This window comes from Psammomys obesus, unplaced genomic scaffold (genome assembly GCF_907164565.1).
Source record: "Psammomys obesus unplaced genomic scaffold, mPsaObe1.curated_primary_1811, whole genome shotgun sequence".
In the NCBI taxonomy this organism is placed as follows: Eukaryota; Metazoa; Chordata; class Mammalia; order Rodentia; family Muridae; genus Psammomys; species Psammomys obesus.
Genome location: NW_026596088.1, coordinates 7,711,538 through 7,737,300, shown reverse-complemented (window position 1 = coordinate 7,737,300; position 25,763 = coordinate 7,711,538). Strand labels below are relative to the sequence as shown.

Sequence of the window (25,763 nt, the reverse complement as noted above, 5' to 3'; positions counted from 1 at the left end):
GAGTAGACTGTCTGTAAACTCGCAGAGGTCCTCCTGGAATCAAAGGAGTGTGCCACCACGTGCAGCCTCATGTACACATAATTTAGTAAAAGCCAGTATCTGTGCGGTCAAATCCAGCCTGGTCTACCAAGTGAGCTCCAGGCCAGTCAGGACTCTGTCTCAAAACCCAAAAGGAAACAAAACAGATTGATATCAGGGGAATGCTCACCTCGGCAGCACACACACTAGAGCTTTAACAGCACAGTGAAGGCTGGCGTGGCCCCTGCATAAGGATGGCATGCAAGTCTGTATGCTGTTCTGTTATTATCTTTAAAATCACTGGAGCCTTGAAAAGTAAAAGTAACTTGTTTAAAAAATTTTTTCTTAAATTTCAAAAAGGAAAAAAAAAATGTGAGCCAGGTGTAGTGGCATATACCAAGGAGGTAGAGTCAGACAGATCACAAGTTCCAGCCTGGCAAGACTCTGTTTTAAAAAAACAAACAAACAAGAGAACAAGCCGAAAACAACAGCAACAAAGGGAGGAGGAGGAGCAAGATGAAGAGGAAGGATGGGCCAATCTGTTATCCTCTGATTTGCCGAATATCAGCTCTCGTAAGGTCCCACAGAAGACGGTGGGCGGATGGCATCATTCCCCATGGTTGGCTCTGCACCAGAAAGGTGTGTGGGTGCTCTTTGCTCTGCCTAGAGGAGGATCTCAGATGGTTCCTCCTCCTGATAGGAGGGACCTGTCAATTCCTCTGCTCTTGGTCTCCAGATGCATGTAGCACAAGACAATTTCCCCGGGGGGGGGGGGGGAGACACAATAGCTGCTTGATAAAGCAAATTAAGATGCAAATATCTAGGTTTAAAGTCACATTCAGAATAAGAAAAAGAAAGTGTCACAACTGTGTGACGCTGGCATCTTTTTTCCCAGGTTTTGGTCAAAGTATAAAAACTTATGTTTTGCTCCCCAAATCCAAATGTCCGTGGGATGTATTTTAGGTTAAATTAGTTTTATTTTTAAATATTTATTTTTGTTTTCAATTATGTGTATTCATATATTTTCATGTTTGAGTGTGTGAATGTGTGTGCAAGTGCTTGTGTATTGCATCCCCGGAGCTTTTGTTAGAGCTAATTGTAAGCTGCTCGATGTGGGTGCCAGGATTCAAACCTGGGCCCTCTGCGAGAGTAATATTGGCTTAGTCACTGCACTATTTCCCCAGTCCCTTAAATTAGTTTAAAATAACATCATATATTAACCATTTTGAGTATACTGAAACTATATGTTGTCATAGAAGTGGAGCAAAGTTGGACCAAATCAAATATCAACAAATCAAATGACTGATGTATATGCCATTTCATGATTCAGGGAGAAGAGTGGTGAGTCTTCACTGGGGGTGGAATCTAGACTCTGAAAAAAAAATGTAGGCCCATTTCTGAGGCCAGATGCTTCTAGAAGAAGAATTACCTTCTCCATGGTCTGCTTGAAACAATTGGAGGTGGTTTCCTTGACCAGGTTGAAGAAAGTCTGTCTGTCCTCATTGTCAATCAGGCGGTCATAAAAGACTCGGTAAACCTCATGGATCCAAAGCCGGATAAATTTTTCCACATCCTAAAGGCCAGAGTTAGTCATTTGAATGTATTAAGGACAGTGCTTGTGGTGATGGTTCAAAAGGTCTCTAAATCCTGGGGTTGATGTGAAGTATAAATAAGACAATAGATAAAAGATACTATCCCATGCACACCTTGGAGAAGAGTTTGTAGTTAGTAAAGGCCTATTATACTAGGTATACTGTCAATACACATCCAGGAAAATTACCAAAAGATTTTGGAGACAGGAAGAGTAGCGACTGACCTGCATGTGGGTGTGGGGACACAGCAGGACTCCCTGGATCACCCGTGAGAAATCCCGAAGGTTAAAGACATAGTGGGACTTGGAGGGAATTGGCAAGAAGTTCTCCACTGCAGCTCTATAAATTGTCTGAGTTGCTTGGACCATCATCTTCCCATACCTCAGTAGGAAGAGGAAGGCAGATCAGAGACATAATCAAGCGGAAATGAGGACATCCCCTTCCCCAGGTCAATAACCAGGGAGCCATGGGGACTTCTTACCGTAAGAATTGGACATCAAACCCTTTCCCAAAGTGCCAGTCAGAGATAGAACTGAAAATCTTGGTTAGGATCTCATCTTCGAAGGCGTTGATGGAAACGATGTTCAGATGGCGAGTGAATCGTCCTGGAAACACATAGACACTTGAGTTTGCACACACAGTTCCCAGACCTAGTAACCCTGGAAGAGAGCAGAATCAGTTTCCCTCTGCCAGCCCTGCCATCCAAGATGCCAGCCTCTAGCCACATGGAGTTATTTATCCTTAACGTTAACTATAGCATCAAGAATGGGCTTCCTCAGTTTCACTGGCTACATTAGATGTGCTCAGTAGCCACGAGTGGTTTGCTCAGTGCAAATGCAGACTACCTCCAGAGTCCGTACAAGTGATGCCAACTCTGTCTCCCCTGGCACACAAGACTGGTTTTATTTTTAAGATTTTTACTTTTATTTTCTAATTTTAAAATTTGTTTTACGTACGTTATATGTATGCATGAAAGTGTGAACCATGTGTATTACCTGGTGCCCCAAAGACTGAGGACACAGGATCCCCAGAAACTAGAGTTACAGAGGGTTGTGAGCAATCATGTGGGTGCTGGGAATCAAAGCCAGATCCTCTGAAAGAGCAGCCAGCATTCTTACCTGTTCCAGACCTTACTTTTAATTGTGTTTCTGTGTGTGTGTGTGTGTGTGTGTGTGTGTGTGTGTGTGTCTGTGTGTGTCTGTGTATGCATGAATGCTGGCATCTGAGGACTCCAGAAGAAGACATTTGATTCCCTGGTGCTACAAGTTACAGGCACTTGTGAACTGCCCCACAAGGGTCCTGGGACTTGAACTCAGGACCTCTGTAAGAACAATATATGATCTTAAATGCTGACCAATCTCTTCAGCTCACAGCATTATTTTTAAAAGCTAAAGGAAATACTTGGTTACTGCAAAATAGACAAATAATTTTTAAAAATCGTTTTGTAGAAAGCATCTATCTCGTTTACAGACTCCTTTCTCTGTTCCCAAAGTCAGCTACCATTTACTAATCCACCCGTCTCAGGTGTGTGGAGCCCATTGCTTTCTCCTGCACAGATGCAGACAGCTTTCAGGTCCTGGGGCTGTCTGGGGTTTGCTACTACTCATCATTAGCATTTTGAGAATTGGGGCTCTGTCAGCCAGACTCATTATAACTAGTATTTAATAAGTTTGTAAGTTTGTAAAATTTTGTTCTCTAGTTGTCTGCATTTATATATGGATTTGGGAAAAGCCAAAGCTTAGAGTGCCACTACAGCTGCCATTTTCCCCAAACTCCATTCTTCAGCCTTTCATATGAAAATAACACATATCCTAGTAGAAAGTTTCTGTGTATTGTCTACACACATGTGTTGTGATCATATGCATGTGAACATACATTCGAACACGCACACCCAGGGGCTGGAGAACGGACTCAGCGGTTAATTGGCTGACTCAGCTGTTGTTCCAAACAACCCAGCTTCAATTCCCAGCACCCATATGGGGCTTACAGCTATCTGTAACTCCAGTCCCAGGGAATGCCACACCCTCTTCCGGACTTTCTGGGCACTGTATACACATGGCACAAAGGCATGCATGCAGGCAAAACACCCATACATATAAGAATAAATAATACAAAATTTAAAACACACACGTGTACATTTTTCTTGTTCAAAAAGTAATAGTAGCCTGATTTTTGTATTTCTCTGTATGTTTGGTATGTATGTATTCATATTGTGTGTATGTCATTTTGGCATGTATGTGTTCATGCGTGTATGCATACGTGTGTATATATGATATATATTTATATATGTAATGTATATATATACATGTGCACACTGGTATTTGTGTACATGCATACATGTGGAGGTAGACAGCTGCTGATCTGGGGGCCATTGGTAAGTATGTGAATTTGAGAACATCATTCAGTACTTTGATGAAAAAAATCACTTATCATAAATTTACACTTTCTCTGTGTTAGCCAAAAAGGATATTTGTTGCCATGTTCTCAATCACTGTGCTCTCAATAGCCTTAATACGTTGCAGTGAGCTTCAGTTTTTCCATCTGAGCACTAACTGGCGATTGTAAGCGAGGTTATTGATTCCTTACTGAGTACAGTTTCACTAAAAGTCGGCATTAGGGCTAGAGAGATGGCTCAGTAGTTGAGAGTACTTGCTGTTCTTGGGGGAGGACTCAAGTTTGGTACCTAGCACCCGCTGTTCACAGCTTCGGTTCCAGGGGATCTGGTGTTCTCTTCCGGCCTCCACAGGCACCAGGCACACATGCAGTGCACATACACACAACATACAAGCCAAACGCTCACGCAACACAACAAAAATATGTCTTTCTAAAAACATTGGCCTCCATGTAGACATGCCTGACAGTGACGAATTACAACAGGAACGAGATTGCCAACCATGAAAGTGACCAGGCAGGCATCCTCTCTCACAGCTAACATGAGTGACTCAGCTGCTTTCCCAGTAACAACCCTGGCCTCTCTTCCTTCTTCCAGACTTCTGGATAAAAATTCAGACACCAACTGATCAGATCATCTCAACTTCCTGAGAGTATGCCAGACCAGAGCAGAACCCTTGTTTTTTTTTTTTACTCCCTTCAGATACCCCAGAAACCCACTTTGCCCCCTCCACCTGGCACCCTCTGAGCGCCCGTGGAACATAGGTACTCTCACTGGAGCCAGCGCTGCACTTGACCTCACGTGACCACACACATGTTCCTGGCAGTCTTCCAGTGCTATGTTTTGTGATGGGAGCTTTTCAGAGATCCTATTTGGGATTGAATTTGAAACCTGCCCATTGCTATGTGCTTTAGATGCAAAGACCTATTTGAACATACTAAATAATCCAACAAGCTCCCTATGGAGCCACGGTTCCTTAGATACTCTGTGCTCAGATCCAAGGCAAACGTAGCCATGTAGCTCCCCTCTTTGTATAGCACCCCCTTTTGAGTGAATAGATTGAGGCTCATCAAAGGCTCTTGTCATCTTCCCATCCCAGTACACACAACTCCAAACATGAAGTCTGGAGCTGACCCAAACCTTCCCAGCTGTGCACAAAGGCAAGCTCCACAGCCTCTCCTGTCAGAAGGTTCTCAACCAATTCATCTCCAATTGCCAGCTGGGCAGAGGGGTGGAGGAATAAATCTTCCTGCTAGACATACCAGTGATGTCATTCCTTCCTCCCCCAGGGGGGCCCATGGCCGTCGTAAGCAGAACATCCACAATGTCCAGCCTGGTTGTGTCTTTCTTGTCGAACCAGTAGCCATGGTCAATCCACTGTCTCAGCAGTTCGATGGGAGGCTGGGCTCCATACACCTCTTTGGCTGGCATGTTGAGGTCATCTGTGGAATGAAGCCATAGCCCACACATGCTGTGAGTCCATAGGGTCCTCTGGTCTTACAGGGGTCACCAATAACTGTTCCCTCCATGAGAAAGTCTGTTTCCAGTTAGTAGACATTCAAGATCCAGTTAGTAGACATCCTGACCAGATGGGAAAGGGTTTTCTTGGGTTTAGACTTTGCTATCTTATTGAAGTCTCTGCTCATTATGGCTATAGAATACATGAGCTCACATCAACAAATGTACATTTAACTTTTCTCCATTTTCCTTAGCCAAAACTCACTGTCTACTGTACCATGAGCCTTTTGTTAATTGGTAAGCATATGGCAGTGAGGGGCCTGCCAAAAGTTTCCTCTTGTTTGTTGTGCTTTCTGTCTTGAGATGGAGTCACTGTATTGCCCATGCTTATCTTACACACTATAGACATGCTGTATGCCAGCTAACATATAATTTTCAGTGATGATAGGGACTGATCCCAGAGCTTCTCTACATGCTAAGCAAATGCTGTACTACTGGGTAAGAATCCCTCTTCCTGATTGGGCATTAAATCAACATGTAATAGCTGAAGTCCAGTGGGAGCAACAATTTGAACTAGGGCCTCTCATGAGCAAACTCAAAATGGCAAGAGTGAATTAAAGGTTCTCTCTAGAGCAAGAACATTTTCCTTTGGAGCACATTGCTCAGCCTGGGCACATAGGAGACACTGAGCCCAATGAAGTCTCTCTTCATTCTTCAACAAAGATCAGTTTGCGTCAGCCACCATTTTAGGAACTTTTGACAAATTAACTCCTTTAATGCAGATATGGTATTAAAGGGCATAGCATTACCTGTATGAGAGACATAAGGAACTGACCCTCAGATCAGGAGGCTAAGTCAAACTATACCTAGGGTTGAAAACTGATATAGGAACCCGGTTCTGTTTAAGTGCAAGACTGAACCTGGATATATCATAAAAAAACAGGGTAGGAGACTTGGATAAAGGGGAAAGAAGGAAAAATAAATAAGATTCCTGCCTTTCAGGAGAAGATGTTCATTTGCAAGGATATAAATATAAAATGTGTATTACTAATACAGAGTTTAAAATACAAGACACAAGATGACCAAGACAAGGCCAGGGGTGGGGGCGCATTATGACTACCTCCTGGGTTAGCAGCCAGCCCAGGACAACCATCATGAGGATTAATCTCATGTGGGTCTTTGGTCCAAATTGGGTGGGGGGGGGGTAGAGGAAGTGCTTTTTACATAGGTGACCATTGAGAAAAAGTCTATGTTCTTATTTCACAAACATTTTCTAAGCAACTACTGGGTTCCCTCACTTGGTATAACTCACTTATCTGATACAAATGGACACAAAAGTCGCTTTTGGAGGGGTCTGAGTTTAGCTCCACCACCCCAGTCAGAAGGAAAGGGAAAAGCAGAGAGGAACTAGGGAGAAAAGATAGAAGGGAGGAGATGTGGTGATGGAAGAAATGTTAAATCATCTGCTGGAAAGAGTAGAAAGCTTTGGCTTGCTGAAGCTTGGATACAAGAATTTGGTCTATCCAGACCCAAGTCAATACCTTACCTACAAATACCACTGCTTTCTTCCCTATGGGAGGCCCAAAAAAGCCTTTCCGCCGACGATCCAGCTTGGACATGATGATATCCTGGGTCTGGTTGGCTGAAGTTCTGGCAGAGAAATTGATGACATTGGGCAAATAGATATTTTTGGGAAGGTGGAGAAGAAAGTTGTTGGTGATGGCTGATTTGCCAGTGCCTGTGGGACCCACGAACAGTATAGGAATCTCGTGGTCCAGGTAGGTTTTTAAGAAGAAGGACTGCCGGGCCGTTTCCATTGTAGGGATGATGAGGTCTGACACCTGTTTCACAGAATATAGGAAAATCTTGTTTGTGGACCAGTATCGTGGGATTCAAGGGATCTGGCTTGAAATGTAGCTTCATTCTTTACCGTCTTTATGACCTTAAGCAAACATTTAACCTTTTAAGGGTCCTCGGTTTCAATTCTGAAATGGGGACAATCATGACATTTAACACACAGTTGCCAGAGATCAAATGGGACCAAACACATAATGGTGAGTGCTTCATCCCTGTTTTGTAGATGAGGAAGCAGAGGTACAGCAGGCCTTCCTCAATAGGAATAACGTGGAAAGTAAGGGAATAGAATTCCAGCTTGTATGATTCCAAAGCCTACCTTCTTAATACTAAACTGCCATAAAAACCAATAATAAGGGTCAGTGCCTAGCTTCTACCTTTGAGACTTGCTTTCAATAAACTAATCTACCTTGTTTCAAGCAAGATCCACCTTGCATGTGCCATCTATTTTTGCTCAGAAGGGTTGGGTGTGATGTGCTTTTGGCCCGAAATTGCTCCAAAAGACTCATGTGTTGAAGATTTGGTTTCCAGTGTAGAAATGTTCGGAAGCGGGGATTTTTTTGAAGTAATTAGATTGTGAGGGATTTGACCCAGTCACTAGATTAATCCCTTCATGGGTTCATGATTCATTTGTTTATTGGAAATTGGTAGAAAAAAGAGACAAGGCCTATTGACAAGGGTACAGGGGTCTTTGGAGCACATTTTTCAAGGCCATCTTCTATCCCTGTTCTTTTTTTTTTTTCTCTCTCTCTCTGCTTCCTAGGTGTCACAAAAATGAGTATGTTTTCTCTGCCAAGACCTTCTGCAGTAATTTTGTACCTCAACACCAACCTGTGGCAATGGGGCCAAGTGAGCATAACATAAAACCATGAGCCAAAGTAAACATTTCCTCCTCTGAGCTGACTCAGTGGCACAAAGCTAATGCCATATGAGCCCAGGACTTGTTACTGATTTTCTTTCCCCAGCATTGAGATTCTGGGTCCTTAGACCCACACCCATTAAATCCCCCACTCTTTTTTTTTTTTCAATATGGGAATTGAATATATTCTTCCTGGGCCTCAGATCCTAAGTGGATCTGGAGACCTCAGTCACAGCTTCTGGAATCCTTTATTTCTTTGGGAAGAATGTCTTACCTAAGTTTGAATTCTCTGAGCCTGAACTCTGTAATCAATCATTTCGTAACAGCTGAGCCCTTACTGGGACAGGGGAAGCTGTATGTTATACGTAGCAGTCTCCTCATTTGAAAAGGAGTCATGACCTTGAGCTGCTGTGTGGGATGGCACTGGAGACCACCATTCATGTACTTTGTAAATGATGCTTCCAAAACCAAACTTGACCTTGGCTTGGATGCCACTGAATCTATGCAGCTTGGAAGCTTTTGCAAACAAAAGCTTGGCTTCTTTTGAGAAATAATTTGGCTAAATGAAAGGAAGCAGATGGGTATGATCATTAAAGCAGAGAAGAAAATGATCAAGTCTAGTAAGAGGGTGCAATCAAGGATGCCATGCCTGTATCATCCTGAAGCCTTTCCTGCAACCCTTTGAGGTAGATGATAAAACAGGCTAGAAGCAGGCCAGGATTCTCAAGGAAGCCACTTGGCCAGTTAGTGATGCTGAATGCAGGTTCAAGACTCCCAGTTTACAGCGTAGATCAGGAACTTAAATCCAGCTGTATTTCACCCAGTGTTATTTTCAGCTGCTCAAACGATCATTTGACAAGGGGAAAATACCCATTGGAGCTGAAAATATTTTCTACACTGGGCTCTTGTCCATATGAATTTAGTACAATTTCAAATCCCTGGGTTTGGGCAGCAGAGCTGTAAAAGGACAATTAAAGCCAAGGACATTAGTACTGGGGTTTCTTTACAGCACTCAGCCCCTGGGTGTGTCCCAAGAGCAACACAGAGACATCCCTGCCTAAAGCAAACTTGTGAGTGCAGCTCCTGTCCCACTGGTATCTGACTTGTCTATATCCTCATGTTTCCATGCACCGTCTAAAACCCCACTCAGAAGATCTGCACAGTCACCTTAAAAAGATAAATAATGACCACCAGGTTATAGGAATGGAAGCACAAGAGTGCTCATTTTGTAGATTCTTGTAGATCTATGGGCACTAGCCACTACCAAGGAAATCCGTTGATTAGAACCTGTCTTTTTGAGCTCTGCTGGAGGAAATCTTTCTCTGATGGTTTCTAAAGTGGGTTTCTTAGGCGTAGGCAGCCAACAGGTCATTATGATGCTATGGATGATGACAAAAATCAGAATTGCAACTAACACCTATCTAACGCCTACTATGTGCCATATGCATATTGTGGTGATTTGAACAGGAATGGCTCCCATAGACTCATGTGTTTGAATGCTTGGCCTTAGGGAGTGGCAGTATTAGGAGGTGTGGCCTTACTGAAGGAGGTGTGGCCTTACTGGAGGAGGTGTGGCCTTGTTAGAGGAAGCATGTCATTGTGGAGGCGGGCTTGGAGTTGATATATGCTCAAGCTACACTCAGTGCGGCACACAGTCTCTCCTTGCTGCTTGCTGTTCAAGATGTAAACTCCTTTGCCTCCAACACCATGTTGGCCTGTATGTTGCCATGCTTCCCACCCTGATGATAATGGACTAAACCTCTGAAACTCTAAGCCAGCCCCAACGAAATGTTTTCCTTTATAAGAGTTGCCTTGGTCATGATGTCTCCTCACAGCAATGAAAACCTAACTAAGGCAGGTGTGTATACTACCTTCAGTCTTCTTGGTGATCATCCTTTTTATTTTTCTTCCATCTTATGGTTATATAAACTGAGGTGGGGGCTTGAAGCCTAGGTAAGGAATCAAGGTCTCTCTAACATTAAACTCTATGCTTTTGAGGGTTTGATCTCTGCAAAGCACTCTGTGGAAATGCTCACAGGCAACTGGTAGTTCTTCCACCTGGAAGGGTACTTGGGAAATCCAGAAACCACAGCATTGCCTTTACCTTTGCATTTGCAGGAATAGTCTCCTCCTCCTTGGTGATATAGTCTGTCCATGCATTCCAGTGCCCACTACCGTGTTTGAAGAAGTAAAAATCATAGATGCTTCCTGCATCCAAAGAAACAGAACATGCCATCAGCACATTACATTTCATATTTGAGGAATTTGACTGCCCCAGCTACAGGCATCTAAAACACATACTCACCAGTCCCGGCATACCTGTGGTGACACTTACCTGTCACTAGTAACTACAAATTAGAGCAAAAAGTTTAAAAGATCAGTGTCTTTATTATCCATATAAAATGGTAAGTGAAGATTATGTAAATTATTCTCGTTTTATTCTTTGGGACAGGAACCTGCTTTGCTTTAATGTTCAATTTCATTGAACTTGGACTCTGTATGTAGCCAAACCTAGCTTACACCTTATTTTTAAAAGTACATGCATTTGTTTGTTTACTTTGTGGGGTGGGGCTTGTCACAGCATGTGTGGAGGTTGAAGGACAACTTATGGGAAGTCAGTTTTTCCCCCCACTATGAAGGTCCAAGGAGTCAGACTCAGGTTGTCAGCCTTGGGAGCCATCTGGCCAGCTCCCCGGCCTACAGTTGAGAGCCTCTCCCCTTAGCCTCTCCAGTGCTCGGATGACATAGTCAGTTAAAGTATCCCCCTTTCTCTCTCTCCCCATCTCTCTGTAGTGTATGTGTAATGTGTAAACTTGTTAGTGTGAGTATATGCATGTGTGCTAGCAGGTATGTATGCACCAATGTGCTCATGACTGTGGGCGTCAGAGTTGATGTCACGTGTCTTTCTTGATAGCGCTCCGCCTTTAGTCTCTGGAGACAGTCACTCGCTGAACCTAAAACTCACTGACTGACAGACTGGCTAGTCTGTCTTTGTGCTCCTCAGCACTGGGAGTACAGGCTGATACCATTGTGCTGGCATTTTATGTAGATTCTTGAGATTCAACTCCTGTCCTCATGCTTGGAAGGCAAGCATTGACTTATTGACTGAGCCATCTCCACAGCCCCACCCCAACCCCAGCAAGCCAAACTATTTTTTTAAGATTCGATTTTATTTTTTTATGTATGAATAATCTATCCGCATGTGTGCCTGCATGCCGAAAGACAGCACCAGATTCCAGTACAGATGGTTGTAAACCACCATGTGGTAGCTGGGAATTGAACTCAGGACCTCTGGAGGAGCAGACAGTGTTCCTATCTGCTGAGCCATCTCTCTTGCCCTCGCCAAACAATGCTTAATAATAAAAGCAACACATTTGTAAACAACAAAAAAGAAAGTAATAAATAACTCTAAATCTTTGTTGTACGGCAATTTCCTCCCAGATAAAACCTCCATCTTGGAGGGAATGTCATTAAGAGGCAGGAGGTTGTTCTAAAGGATTTTATCCAGGATGAAGGCTCTCCTTCAGCTCAGGAAGTAAACAACTCAAAGGCTTCAGGAAGTTCCTGAAACCAGCCAGATACTCTAGAGCTCTCCTTTCCCAAGTATATACAATCAGTAAGGACAGCTAAGAGACACTCTTAGAACAACTGGGCTGCCCAGAAGGAAGACTCTCTATCTTGCCACATTGTCTGCATGTTGTGCAATGTGTTCCATGGTTCCACTTTCGTGAACTATCACTCATGCTGGGGTGAACTTTGGTGATGCAGCTGTCTCTTAGTCATTTCCACTCTTGTAAGAACCTCAACGAAACTCGTTCACTAATTTGGACTTTTATGCTATCCTTACTTTGCTCTATCACTGGCTGACCATAGGGAACAAGTAGATGTCTGTTCATGTGCCACACATGAAGAAATCCCACATGCAGAAATCAACCTGTGATGCTAGTTCCTCCAGGTGCACTAATATATTAGAGATGCGATAACACCCTCACGAGGAAGTGTTTTATAACAATGAGATCATAGGACATACACAATTTTAATACACTGGTTAAAAAAACTTTAGCTATAGCTGAGCATGGCGACACAAGCCTGTAATCCCAGCACTTGGGGAGGCAGAGGCAGGCTGATCTCTGTGAGTTTGAGGCCAACATGGTCTATAAAGCGAATCCAGGACAGTCAAGATTACAAAGACGAACCCTGTCTCAAAAAACAAACAAACAAAAACAAAAAAATTATCTACGTGTAATGGGAAGCCTGTAATCCTAGTGTCTAGAAAACTATGACAGGAAAGTTGCTATTTGTGAAGCCAGCCAGAAATACATCTCAGACCCTGTCTTTAACAAAAGATATTTAATTGTCCTTAGGTATAGCAGAAGACAACTGTGAAACAAAAGGTTCTCTTGAACTTCAGATATTCATTATTCACCATAAGAATACTGATTCCACAAAGGTGTGTGTGTGTGTGTGTGTGTGTGCGTGCGTGCATGTGTATGTGTATGCTCACACCCACAGATACATGCATGTCCTTGTGAGCACAGCATGTGGAGTCAGAGGACCGTGGGTATGGCTTTTCAGGTCTCTTCTACATTGCATTTGAGACAGGGTCTCTCATTGGTCTGAAGCTTTACTAAGTAGTGTAGGCTAGCTGGTTAGTGAGATCCAGGGTCTGCCTGTCTCTGCCTCCCCTCTCAATAGCTCTAGAATTACAAGTACCAGCTGCCACACCCAGCTCTTTAATGTGATGGACTCAAACACATCATTATACTATGAGGCAAGCACCTTAGAAACAGAGCCATCACTTCAGTCCCCAACGGCATTTCTTAGAACAAAAATCAAACCTGGAAGGAGTTAAAATAATTATGCTTTTTAAAAATTCTTTATTAATAACACTTTATTCACTTTGTATCCCCCCTGTGGTTCCCTCCCTCCTACTGTCCCAATCCTTCCCTTCCTCCACCCTCTGCATGCATGCCCCTCCCCAAGTCCACTGATAGGGGAGGTCTTCTTTTCCTTCCTTCTGATCTTAGTCAATTAGGTCTCATCAGGAGGGGCTGCAGTGTCTTCTTCTGTGGCCTGGTAATGTTGCTTCCCCCTCAGGGGGAGGTAATTAAAGAGCAGGCCAATCAGTTCATGTCAGAAACAGTCCCTGTTCCTAGTACAATGGAACCCACTTGGATACTGAACTGCCATGGGCTACATAAAAAATTTCCAGTTTCTGAAGAAAGAATTAGAAGAAGATATCAGAAGATGGGAAGATCTCCCATGCTCATGGCTTGGCAAAAGCAAACTACAGATTCAATGCAATTCCCATCAAATTGCCAACACAATTCTTTACAGACCTTGAAAGAAAAATTCTCACCTTCATATGGAACAACAAGAAACCCAGAATTGCTAAAACAATTCTCTACAGTAAAAGATCTTCAGGAGGTATCTCCATCCCTGATCTCAAGCTGTACTATAGAGCAATAATACTAAAAACTGCATGGTACTGGCATAGAAACAGAATGGTAGATCCATAGAATCGAATAGAAGACCCAGAAATAAACCGACACACTTATGGACACCTGATTTTTGACAAAGATGCCAAAACCATTCAATGGAAAAAAGACAGCATCTTCAACAATTGGTGATGGTCTAACTGGATGTCTACATGTAGAAAAATACAAATAGATCCATACTTATCACCCTGCACAAAACTAAAGTCCAAGTGGATCAAAGACCTCAACATAAAACCAGACACACTAAACTGTTTGGAAGAAAGAGTGGGGAAGAGCCTTGAACTCATTGGCACAGGAGACAACTTCCTGAACAGAACACCAGCAGCACAGGCTCTAAGAGCAACAATCAATAAATGGGACTTCATGAAACTGAAAAGCTTCTGTAAAGCAAAGGACACTGTCGTCATTGTACTTTTAAAAGTCACTTAATCCAGTATTCATTAATTAGTTATCATTGTTGTAAAGTAAAATTTAAATATACAAAATAATAATAATATTTTTAAAAACCATCAGATACCAACCACTAACTAGCTCAATGATTATCAATGTCTAGCAACTCTTGCCTCATCCAGTTTCTATCACCAATTACCTTCCTCCTCCTTCCTTTTCCCTGTTCCCCTTTTTCCCTTTTCTACCTTTTACCTTTCCTCCTTTTCCCTTTTCTCCCCTTTTCTGTTCCCCCCTCTTTTCCCTTTCCCTTCTTTCCTCCCCTTCTTCCCATCTTTCCTTTCCTCTTAAGGGACTTCCCTTCAGTTCTACATTGAGCAAGAGATCTCTCTGTTTAAATGTAAACACTTGCAGCTCTAAACTTTGTCTTAGGTCTTCTTAAATTTTATCTTACAAGTTTTTCTATGTTGTGTTTTAATTTACACTCAGTTCTAGAATTTGTTTTCCATTGATTTTCTCAATGACTCAGTCATCACTTGATAGAATTTTATTCAATCTCCATGATTTTGTTTGTGTTCTTTAGTTTATCTTGATTTTGATATCTAGTTTTATTCTATTAAGAACAGAAAATACAATAGATTATTTTAGTGTTTTGTATTTGTTAACTGTTGCTCATGTTCTGTTATATGATCTGTTGTATAAAAAGTTCCCTGGGGTGCTGAGAAGAATGTGTTCTGCAGTGCTTTGATGGGATATTATGTCTGTTATATACATTTGATTTATGATGTGATTTAACTCAGATATCTGTTTATTTTTTTTGTTGTGTTGAGTTGTTTATTTTTGAGGTTGGATACTGAAGCTACCCACTTACTATTGCGTTGTAGCTAATCTGGTTTTATATCAATTTGTATGTGTTATGAAATTGAGCGTACCAGAATTTTGGTGCATACATGTTTAGAATTGTAACATCTTCTTGGACTGTTTCCTTAAACATATGAAGTGACTCTCTTAGTTAGGGTTTTAGAGACACCATGACTAAGGCAACTCTTATAAAAGAAAACATTTAATTGAAGCTAGCTTAGAGTTCAGAGGTTTAGACCATTATTGTCATGACAGAAGAATGGTGGCCTGCAGGCAGACATGGTGCAGGAGAAGTAACTGATGGTTCTACAGCTGGATCAGCAGGTGACAGGAAGTGATTGTCCTCTGACAAGGGCACACTTACTCTAGCAGGGCCACACCCCCTAACAGTGTGTCTATGGGTCTATGGAGGCCATTTCTATTCAAACCACCACAGTAACCATCTTTATCTCTTCTACATTTTTAAAGTAGATTTTTGTCATATATTAGAACATCAACAATTGCTTGTTTCCAAGTTATCTTTGCTTGGAATACCAAGTTTTTAAAACTTATGTTGAAAAATTGGTTAGCCCGGCAAGCTTGTCTTGTTGTTTCCCCTTACAGCTTTCAACATACTTAGTTTATTTTGTATGTTTTTCATTTTCCTTTTTGATTTTTTTTTCACTTTAAAAATGTCTGTAACTGAGAATTTTGCACCAACTTTCTGAGGTTACTTGTCTGACACCAGGGCTCTGGTATCTCCCTTGCTGACTGGCAAGGGAGTTCCCCAGACCATATTAACCCTCTACAATAGCCTCTCCCTCCCCCCTTGCTCTTTTCTGGTCAAGTTTCCTATTTGCTTTGCTATTGGAGTAAAAACTTTTCAGCCATTGCCCACCTCTTCTGATAGCTGTGATCCAATTTTCCCATTTACTCCTTGAAAAGTCCTAAGATTGTGCTGGCATTTCCACCTCTGTTTTCCAGACATCCAAGTCACTCCTCAAGTCTTTAAAATTTTTTATAGCTTCATTTACCTTTTGCATTTAGGTCTGGTGCATTTTGAATTAAGTTCTGATATACAATAAAGTGAAGGTTAAGTTCATCTTTTACACACTTATTCGGTTGTGCTAGCATCATTTGCTGAAAAGATTAGTTTTACTATTTAATTATTGCGCACCTTTGTAAAAAAAAAATTAAGTCACGTCAAATATGAGGATGTATATTAGTGTCAGTTCCATTCAGTTAAGCTGTGTTCTATTCATCAGAAATTCCTGGATCATCCTCTCCTTCTCCCCCTATCTCCCTCTCCCCACAAATGTCCCATCTCCCTGTTGTAATATAACCAAGAAAACTCTTCCCTGCGACCAGTTTATCTTACTCACTTCCTTGGTATAATTCAAAGATCAGGTAGATACATGGCTGCGGCTACAAGGGTTAAGGGAAGGAGTTGTCACTCCTAGACAATCTGAACACTGCACCACCAGTCCCCCGTCCCTGGAAACTTACCCAAATTTTCTGAGTCACTCTGCTCCCACAAGCTCAGCTCACATCCATGCCAGCATGAGTCCAGAATGTGCAAATACTGTAGGTAGTTTCTATTGACCACCCCCTCCCCCAGCTGAGGTTCTTCAGCATTATGATAGGACTTCCCTGATTGTGGGATTCTCTTGGCCTTTTTTGCAGCTTTTCTACTTTTCACAGTCTACTTTCTCCATATTGGTCACTGCCAGTAAGAATTTTCAGAATTTTTGGTAACTTCCCCACGATCCTCCTTACAGTACCTTACTAGGTTCCTGAGGTAGTGGTTTGAGTGATGCATCATACCTTTAAAGCACGCCTTTAATCTCAGTGCTTTGAATCAGAGGCAGACAGATCTCTGTAAGTTTGAGGCCAGGCTGTTCTACAGAGTGGGTTCTAGGCCAGCCAGGGCTGTTACAGAGAAAAACCCTGAAAGAAAGAAAGAAAGAAAGAAAGAAAGAAAGAAAGAAAGAAAGAAAGAAAGAAAGAAAGAAAGAGAAAGATAGAAAGATAGAAAAAGAAAGAAAGAAAAGAAGAGATACTACAAGTGTGTACCAGTAACATTTTTCTCCTTCTTTTGGGCTAGTCTGTGCCTTGATTTAGGCCAAAGAACAAAGATTTAACTAAAAAGGACCTACCAGCTATGTGCTTTGGGCAGCATGACCATTTTTCACATCTTTGAAATGGATCTGAGTTTATGCTAAGTCTGGGAAAATCACTATAGGCAATGACTAAGCTCTTTGGGAGGCAGGGTCCTGTAGAAGGAATCTAGATAAGACACGTTCCTGCAGACATCAGTTGTTCTTCAACTCCTGGCTTCCCCGTCACCATGAGGTGAACAGCTTTCCATGCCGTGTGCTGCCACTGTAATGTGCTGCCTCAGGTCCCAAATCAGTAGGCCAACTCACTACAGGCTGAGCTCTCCAATGCCGTGAGCTTCCTTCTAGTTGACCATCTCAGGTGTTTGTAAGATCAACAACGGAAAACTGACCAGCTGGGAAGCAAATAAAACAATTGCAGAAGAAAGGAAAGGAAGTCTGGTCTTTCCCTGGTGGCTGCTCAAAAAAGGCACTGAAAATTAAGCAGCTGTTCACCTGCCTGCTGGCCACTGTTCTGGGGAATGGTGACATCATCCTTGTCTTTTTTTTCTTTTTTTCCATAGCTGAGAGGTCAAGAGATTCACAGAGCACAAAGAGGAAGGAGATGGTGTCCTAACACTTGACACTGTAGATTCAGAGAGATGGCCTCCAAAGTAAGAAACCACAGAGCCTTCATGCACAGATTAAACAAATAGAAAAGGCTGCTTCTAGCAGTTGGCATTAGTTGATTGTATGTTGCCACTGGGTCTTGGCCATTCAACTGTGTTTTTTTTTTTTTTTTTAATCTAGAGCACAGATCCATTTTAAAGATGTCTTATGAATATTATTTACTCTAATCATAACTTAAAGCAATGATAAGTTTGAAAACTACCAGGAGATAGTTATCCTGGGGACAAAAGTAAAGATAGACTTTCTAACCGTTTGTTCACACCGGTCACTTGAGGTGGGTCATTTTACTCTTGCCAACAGCATTTGCTTGCTTATTTCTTTTATGTGTATGTGCGTGCGGCATGTATGCATGCATCTCAACGTGCATGTGTTTGTGCATGTGTATAGGTACATGTGTGAATGCAGCCCAAAGCTACTGTTGGAAATCATACTGGATCATCTTTCTTACTGGTTTTGAGGAAAGTTCTCAATCACACCCAGAGCTTTCCAACATGGCTAGTCTTGTCAGTCAGCTTCCTCTGGGGATCCCTTGTTTCTACCTTCTGAGGTTACTGCCACACTCACTGGGTACTTTATGTGCATTCTGAGGATCTGAGCTTCAGCTCTCTTGCTTGTGTGACAAATACTTGAAGCACTGGCCATCTTCTCAGCCTATCAAAGCCCTTTCTGACTCCAATCTACTAAGCAGTTAGGCCCAAGGAAATATATGAAGAAGCCAGTTGACTGTGCCTGCTGGCAGTTCTGATCTCTTGTGTGCGCTGTCAGTTGACAGGACAAGAAGTAAGAGGTGAGGTCACCAGAGTGCACATGGACATTACAGAGGAAGTTACCTGGAAAAAGACGTGAAACCTTTCATGTCCCTGGCTCTCTTGCTGCAAAGAGGAAGGAAAGATGTCATTGGCAAATGGGCTAAGAGTGGGATCAAAGGCAACCCATAAACCATGACTGTAGGCACAGAGGGTAAAAGACTATCCTTGCGGGCTGAGGCAAGTAGAAAACAATATATGGAAATGCAGTGTAAAGGGCATCATGGAGGCCAACCTGAAGAGTATATCTCTGAAAAGCTTTCAGTGTGTGAGACTCGCTGGCTTCAGGAAGTGGGTTGGCAACCTCATCAAGGTACAAAAGGCGTCAGCCAAAAAGAACAAAAGAAACAGAAACAGAAAAGCATAAGGGAGAAAAAGGCTGAGATGAAATGGAAAAATGAGATCAAAAGTGAGATATCCAGCCTATTAGGAACAATGACAACGGTGATAATGATGGATATCTGCTGACAATGCTTGGTTAACACTATTATCCTATTATCTATATAAAACTCTAACACTATATGTATTACACTATGTAACATCATTACACTATAATTTATCTTAAATGTTTTTACATGTATCTGCTCATTTAATCCTTCCAGGAACACCACAGACATGTTCTATTATTGTTGTACATATTTTAGAACTGTGGAAATTGAGAGGGGCTGAAGAATTTTCTCCAAGCCTGCCAACTTCTAAGTGTGGAAGCCAGAATTCCAGCCCTAGTGGTTTTATTTTGGAGTGTGTACTTTTAACTGTTACATTAAAAAAATAGCAGGGGACAAAATATGCAAATATCTGATTAAAACTATTCAAGGTGGCCAGGATACTAATTGAAGTTGAGGGTGACTGGGTATTAAAATAAAAACCCACTCAAAAGGATATAAAACAAAACCAAGGAAATAGTATATAATAGATACAGAAGGGAGAAAATACAACTTTCTCTTGCTGACTAAACAGAGGAATCAGATTCCAGGCAGAATAAATAAAAGGAGACCTATGTCTAGACATAGTCTGTCAAAACAAAAACAAAAATACCACCTACAATAGAACATTAAATAAATAACACATGAAAAGCAAGCTATCACTATATATAAAATTCAGCCTCATTTCTAACTAGAACGAGAAGAAATTTTAATTACTTTCTGTTTTCACATTTAAATGTGAATAGAATGACAAAACACAAGGAAAAATGGATAGAGTATCAAGAAGAAATGGGAAAAATCCAATATTATGACTGAGACCATTTGATAACCTCTATCAGTCAGAAAATGAGTCAGAGAATAGTTAAAATGAGCACCACGATTGTAAACCACAGCAGAATTATAATAGAAACCAATAAAAAGGAACATAGCTAGAAGAATCTTGAAGTCTTTAAAGATTAAATGAAATTGACACGCAAATCAAAAAAAAGTACCAAAGTCTTAGGAGATGACTCACACCTCAAATCTCAGAGCTAAAGCATGGCTGCAAGACCAGCAGTGGTGAAGACCAGAGTTCAGATCCACAGTACCCATGTAAAGCCAGGTTGGGCTTGGCAACTGTGGTGGTCTGAATAGGTGTGGCCCTCACAGACTCATGTGTTTGAATGCTTGGCCCAAGGGAGTGGCATTATTAGGAAGTATGGCCTTGTTGAAGAAAGTGTGTCATTGTGGAGGCAGGCTTGGAGCGCCCAGTGAGACGCAGTCTCCTTCTGCGGCCTGTAGATCAAGATGTAGAGCCCTCAGCTCTTTCTCCAGCATCATATCTGCCTGGGCACTGCCATGGTTGCTACTGTGATGATAATGGATTAACCCCTGAAACTTAAGTTCGCCTCAATTAACTGCTATTTTTTATAAGAGTTGCCTTGGTCATGGTGTCTCTTCACAGTAATAGAACCCTAACTAAGACAGCAGGCTGCCTGTAATTTTGACACTCAGAAGGTCGCAGTGGGATCTCCACAGCAAACTGGCTAGACAGACTAGCTATGCGGTCAGACTCTGGGTTCAAGTGAGAGATTCTGCCTCAGTGAATAAGGTAGACAGGGCCTGAAGAAGACTGCCAGCATTAACTGTGGGTCTCCATCTATGCACGCACACATGTATCCACAGAAAAGCACATATGAGAAAAAAAGGATCAAGAGAAATTTAAAATTATTATGACCTAAATGCAAATTAAAATGCATTTCAATACCTGTGGGATGTAGTGAAAGTAATTCATAGAGAAGATTTTAGCAATGCAGAAAGGAGAAAATATTCAAAAATCAACCATGTAAGTACCTTTTAGAAAACTAGAAAAACAAGGATAAATCTAATCCAAAATAAATAATAAAAGTATAACAGAAAACAATAAAATTGGCAATGGAAAATTACTGGAGAAAAATCCATAGAAACCAAAGCAGTCAGTCTTTGAGAAGGTTAATTGATATATTTTCTGGCCAGTGTTACAAAGAAAAAGGGAAAAAACAGATTATTGATATTGGGAAAGAGAAGACATGGAGATTAAAAGAATAATGAAGGGACACATAAACAAGGGTACCTTATAAATTTGATACTTTACATGAGACAGATCCAATTTCATGAGAGATATTTTATCAAAATTAACATAAAGAGAAGTAGTTTCTATACTCCCCCATTCACTAAAGAAACTGAACCCATAGTTAATACCCCCAAAACAAAAACAAACAAGCAAAAAACAACAAAGCATCAGGCTAGCATGTATTCATTGGTGAACTCTCACAAATATTTTAGAAATGATGTTCAGTGTCCATCATCTCTTCTAGCAAACACATCTCATTCTACAAGGTCAGCATCATCCAAATGCCAAAACCAAGGATAACCATTTCTAATGCACATCCACATGCAAAGTCCTCAACAAAACATTAGCAAATTGACCAAGGAAGATTGACTACAGGTATGTAAAGCTGGCTCAACATTTGGAAATTGTTTTGCAATCTATGTTGTTAACATGGAAAGAAGAAAAATCACATGTCATATGATTTTCATATTCACAAACCTCCATTGTGCTGGATAGTTTTTATGTCAGCTTGACAGAAACTACAGTCAGCTGAGAGGAGAGAATAGCAATTGAGAAAATGCCTCCATAAGATTGGGCTGTAGGCAAGCCCGTTGGACATTTTTCTTAGTGCTTGATGAGGAAGGTCCCAGCCACAAAGGTGGTCTTGAGTTGTATGAGAAAGCAGGCTGGGCAAGCCAGGAGGAGCAAGCCGGTAAGCAGCACCCCTCCATGGCTTCTGCATCAGCTCTTGCCTCCAGGTTTTTGCCTTGCTTGCGTCCCTACCTTAAAATGCTTTTGATGATGAATTGTTATATGGAAGTTAGTGAAATAAACCCTTTCTTCTTCAAATTGCTCTTGATCGTGATGTTTCCTCACAATAGTAGGAAAGTAAATGAAACAGGAATTGGAAACAGGAAAGTGGAAAACTGATTCGACAGATCTGACCATGTTGTTTTGGGGAGGACTGTGGAAGGACGCTGGAACTTAGGGATAAAAAAAAAAAAAATCCATTGACTGTTGAGAGCTCAGTGGGCTGTTCTGTAGGAACCTAGAAGATAAGAATGCTGACGGAAATGCAGATGATGGAGGCTTAGCTTGTAAAGTTCAGAGCAAAGTTTAAAACCTCTCTCAGGGCCATTGTAATGTTGAATAAAGAATCTGTGGTGTCTGCTCAGCTGGGGCTGAAGAATCAGCTCTGATTAACAAAAGACCAGAAATTGTGGTACATTTACACAATGGAATACCACTCAACAATTAAAAACAAGGAAATCATGAAATTTGCAGGCAAATGGTGAGATCTAGGAAAGATCATCCTGAGTGAGGTATCCCAGAAGCAGAAAGACACACACGGTAAATACTCATTTATAAGTGGATTCTAGACATATAATATAGGATAAACCTACAAAAATTGGTACATTTAAAGAAGCTACGCAAGAAGGAGGACCCTGGGTAAGATGGTCAATCCTCACTCAGAAAGACAAACAGGTGGACATTGGAAGAGGAGAAAACAGGAAACAGGACAGGAGCCAACCACAGAGGGCCTCTGAAAGACTCTACTCAGCAGTGTATCAGGGCAGATGCTGAGACTCATAACCAAACTTTGGGCAGAGTACAGGGAATCTTATGAAAGAAGAGGGAGATAGTAAGATCTGGAGAGGACAGGAGCTCCACAAGGAGAGCAACGTACAAAAATATCTGGGCACAGGGGTCTTTTCTGAGACTGATACTCTAACCAAAGACCATTCATGGATATAACCTAGAACCCCTGCTCAGATATAGCCCATGGCAGCTCATTCTCCAGGTGGGTACCCTAGTAAGGGGAACAGGGACTGTCTCTGACATGAACTCAGTGGCTGGCTCTTTGACCACCTCCCCTGAGGGGGGAGCAGCCTTGTCAGGCCACAGGGGAGGACAATGCAGCCAGTCCTGATGAGACCTGATAAGCTAGGGTCAGATGGAAGGGGAGGAGGACCTCCCCTATCAGTGGACTTGGAGAGGAGCTTGGGAGGAGATGAGGGAGGGAGGGGGGGCTTGGGAGGGGATGAGGGAGGGGTCTACAGCTGGGCTACAAAGTAAATAAACTAACTAATATAAGAAATAAAAATTTAATTTAAAAAATCAAGACTTATTAAAAAGAAAAAGACCAGTACCACTGAAGTAATATCTTTGCTTTGTTGGGACAATTGATACTGGCTAGCTAGAGCTGAGGAGACCAGCACCACCGAGGTGGAATCTTCTGGGAAGTGTTTGCTCAGGGTCAATGTATCCTAGAGGTTGCCTAGGCGGTCCCTTGTGCTGGCAGCCAAACGTGGTAGTATGTAAGAGTCTCCCGGGAGATATTCATTTTGACATGAAGGGGTCATTAGAGAGCCTTTGAGGCTTGGTACCATGAAGAGGGTCGAGGAGAGGTTATTGGTGAAAGTGCAGCCAGGTTGTAGTGAAAGGCCACAGCACTTTGGAGACAACAGTACCATGGGGAAGACTTCCAAAGATAGCAGCAACTACGGAGTAAAGCTGGCCGAAGCCTAGAAGATGAGCTGTGTGCACTGTACAGAGCAGAGTCAGAGAAATGACCCAACCGCTCTGGAGGAGCTCAGAAGATCTTGAGTGGATCCCAGCCATTGGCCATTGAGTTATTTACACTGTTGGAATTTGGTTTTGCTTTGTTCACGTTGTGATTGTGCCCTGGTTCTTCCCACATGAAATAAAATATTTATTTATTTCACTAGAGCCCAAGAGTCTTTAAACTTTTAAAACTATCAAAGCAGATGCTGAGCCTGATGGCCCATTGTCGGGCAGAGTGAATGGAATTTTATGTAAGAAGTGGGAAATAGTAAGAGCTGGAGAGGACAAGAACTCCACAAGGAGAGATTTTGGAGTTTTGTTGAGACTTTGGATTTTAAAAGAGTTTGGATTTTTAGAGACAGAACTTTTAAAGTATTTGACTTTGTAAGGATGCGAGACCTTTTAACTTTGTAAAATGTTTCATATTATAATGTTGATATTAATGTGTAATCTTGGGGATGAACAAGAAAGGAAAAGCTAAGGCTTAACAGTGATGTGTAAGGCATCAATTGTGCTGGCTGGTTTTATGTCAACTTGACACAAGCTAGAGTCATCAGAAAAGAGAGAGGCCCAATTTAAAAAATGCCCCCATAAGATCAGGCTGTGGGCATTTTCTTAGTTAGTGATTGGTGGGGGTGTGATGAGGGAGGGCACCACACACGTGGCTGGTGCCAACCCTGGGCAGGTGGTCCTGGATTGAAAGAAAGCAGGATGAACGGGCCATAAGACATAGACCAGCACTCCTCCGTGGCCTCTGAATCAGCTCCTGCCTCTAGGTTCCTGCCATGCTTGAGTTCCTGACTTGGCTTCCCTCAATGGACTGTGATTCAGGATATGTAAACTAAATAAACCCTTTTACTTCCGACTTGCTTTTGGTCATGGAGTTTCAGGACGGCAGCGGAAAAGTAACTAAGACACCCACCCATGATAAAACGTCTCATCAAATTAGGAATAGATGGAACATGCTCAAAACAAGCCCAGGCACCATCACACTAAGGCAAGGACTGGCTTTCTTCCTCCTAGGTTGGGTCTCTTTTCTGTCAAGGATTCTAAGACCCCTTTTCTTTTTTTTTTTTTTTTTTTTTTTTATTTAAATCTTTTATTTATTTTTTATTAATTACACTTTATTCATTTTGTATCCCCCCATAAGCCCCTCCCTCCTCCCCTGCCAATCCCACCCTCCCTCCCCTTTCTGCATGCATGCCACTCCCCAAGTCCACTGATAGGGGAGGTCCTCCTCTCCTTCTTTCTGATCTTAGTCTATCAGTTCTCATCAAAAGTGGCTGCATTGTCCTCTACTGTGGCCTGGTAAGGCTGCTCCCCCCCAGGGGGAAGTGATCAAAGAGCAGGCCAATCAGATTATGTCAGAGGCAGTCCCTCTTCCCATTACTATGTAACCCACTTGGACACTGAACTGCCATGGGCTACACCTGTGCAGGGGTTCCAGGTCATCTCCACAAATAGTCCTTGGTTGGAGTAGGAGTCTCTGGGAAGTTCCCTGTGTTCAAATTATCTTGTTCTGTTGCTCTGCTTGTGGAGTTCCCGTTCCCTCCAGCTCTTACTATTTCCCACTTCTTACATCCAGAAGCTGGAAACAACCCAGATGCCCCTCAACTGAAGAATGGATGCAGAAACTGTGGTACATCTATACAATGGAGTATTACTCAGCAATGAAAAATAAGGAAATCATGAAATTTGCAGGTAAATGGTGGGACCTGGAAAGGATCATCCTGAGTGAGTTGACCCAGAAGCAAAAAGACACTCACGGTATATACTCACTCATATAAACATACAATATAGAATAAACCCACTAAAAGCTGTACATCTAAACAAACTAAGCAAAAGAGAGGACCCTAACTAAAATGTTCAATCCCCATCCTGAAAGGCAAAGAGGATGTACATCAGAAGAAAACGAAAATAGGAAACAACCTCGGAACCCGCTACAGAGGGCCTCTGAAAGCCAGAAGAAAACAGGAAACCACCTTGAAACCTGCCACAGAGGGCCTCTGAAAGCTTCTGCAGTATAGACTGTCAAAGCAGATGCTGAGCCTGATGGCCAACTGATGGGCAGAGTGAATGGAATTTTATCTAAGACCCCTTTTCATCACTCTTGTCCAAAGTCATATTAGAAATTCTAGAGAATGGGATGAAATAAAGAGATAAAAAAATAGGGAGGAAGAAATGAAGCCTTATGACATGATACAAGGATGAC

General features: G+C 42.0%; 1 protein-coding gene across 1 annotated transcript in view; it reads right to left on the bottom strand.

Moving 5' to 3' along the window:
• Dnah3 (dynein axonemal heavy chain 3) overlaps positions 1–25,763 on the bottom strand; it is a 167,703-nt gene that overhangs the window by 46,928 nt on the left and 95,012 nt on the right. Inside the window, 6 exon segments of the mRNA XM_055627476.1 lie at positions 1,448–1,591; positions 1,835–1,991; positions 2,092–2,215; positions 5,265–5,444; positions 7,007–7,301; positions 10,278–10,381. Of these exon segments, the coding sequence (XP_055483451.1) occupies positions 1,448–1,591; positions 1,835–1,991; positions 2,092–2,215; positions 5,265–5,444; positions 7,007–7,301; positions 10,278–10,381 (1,004 nt within the window).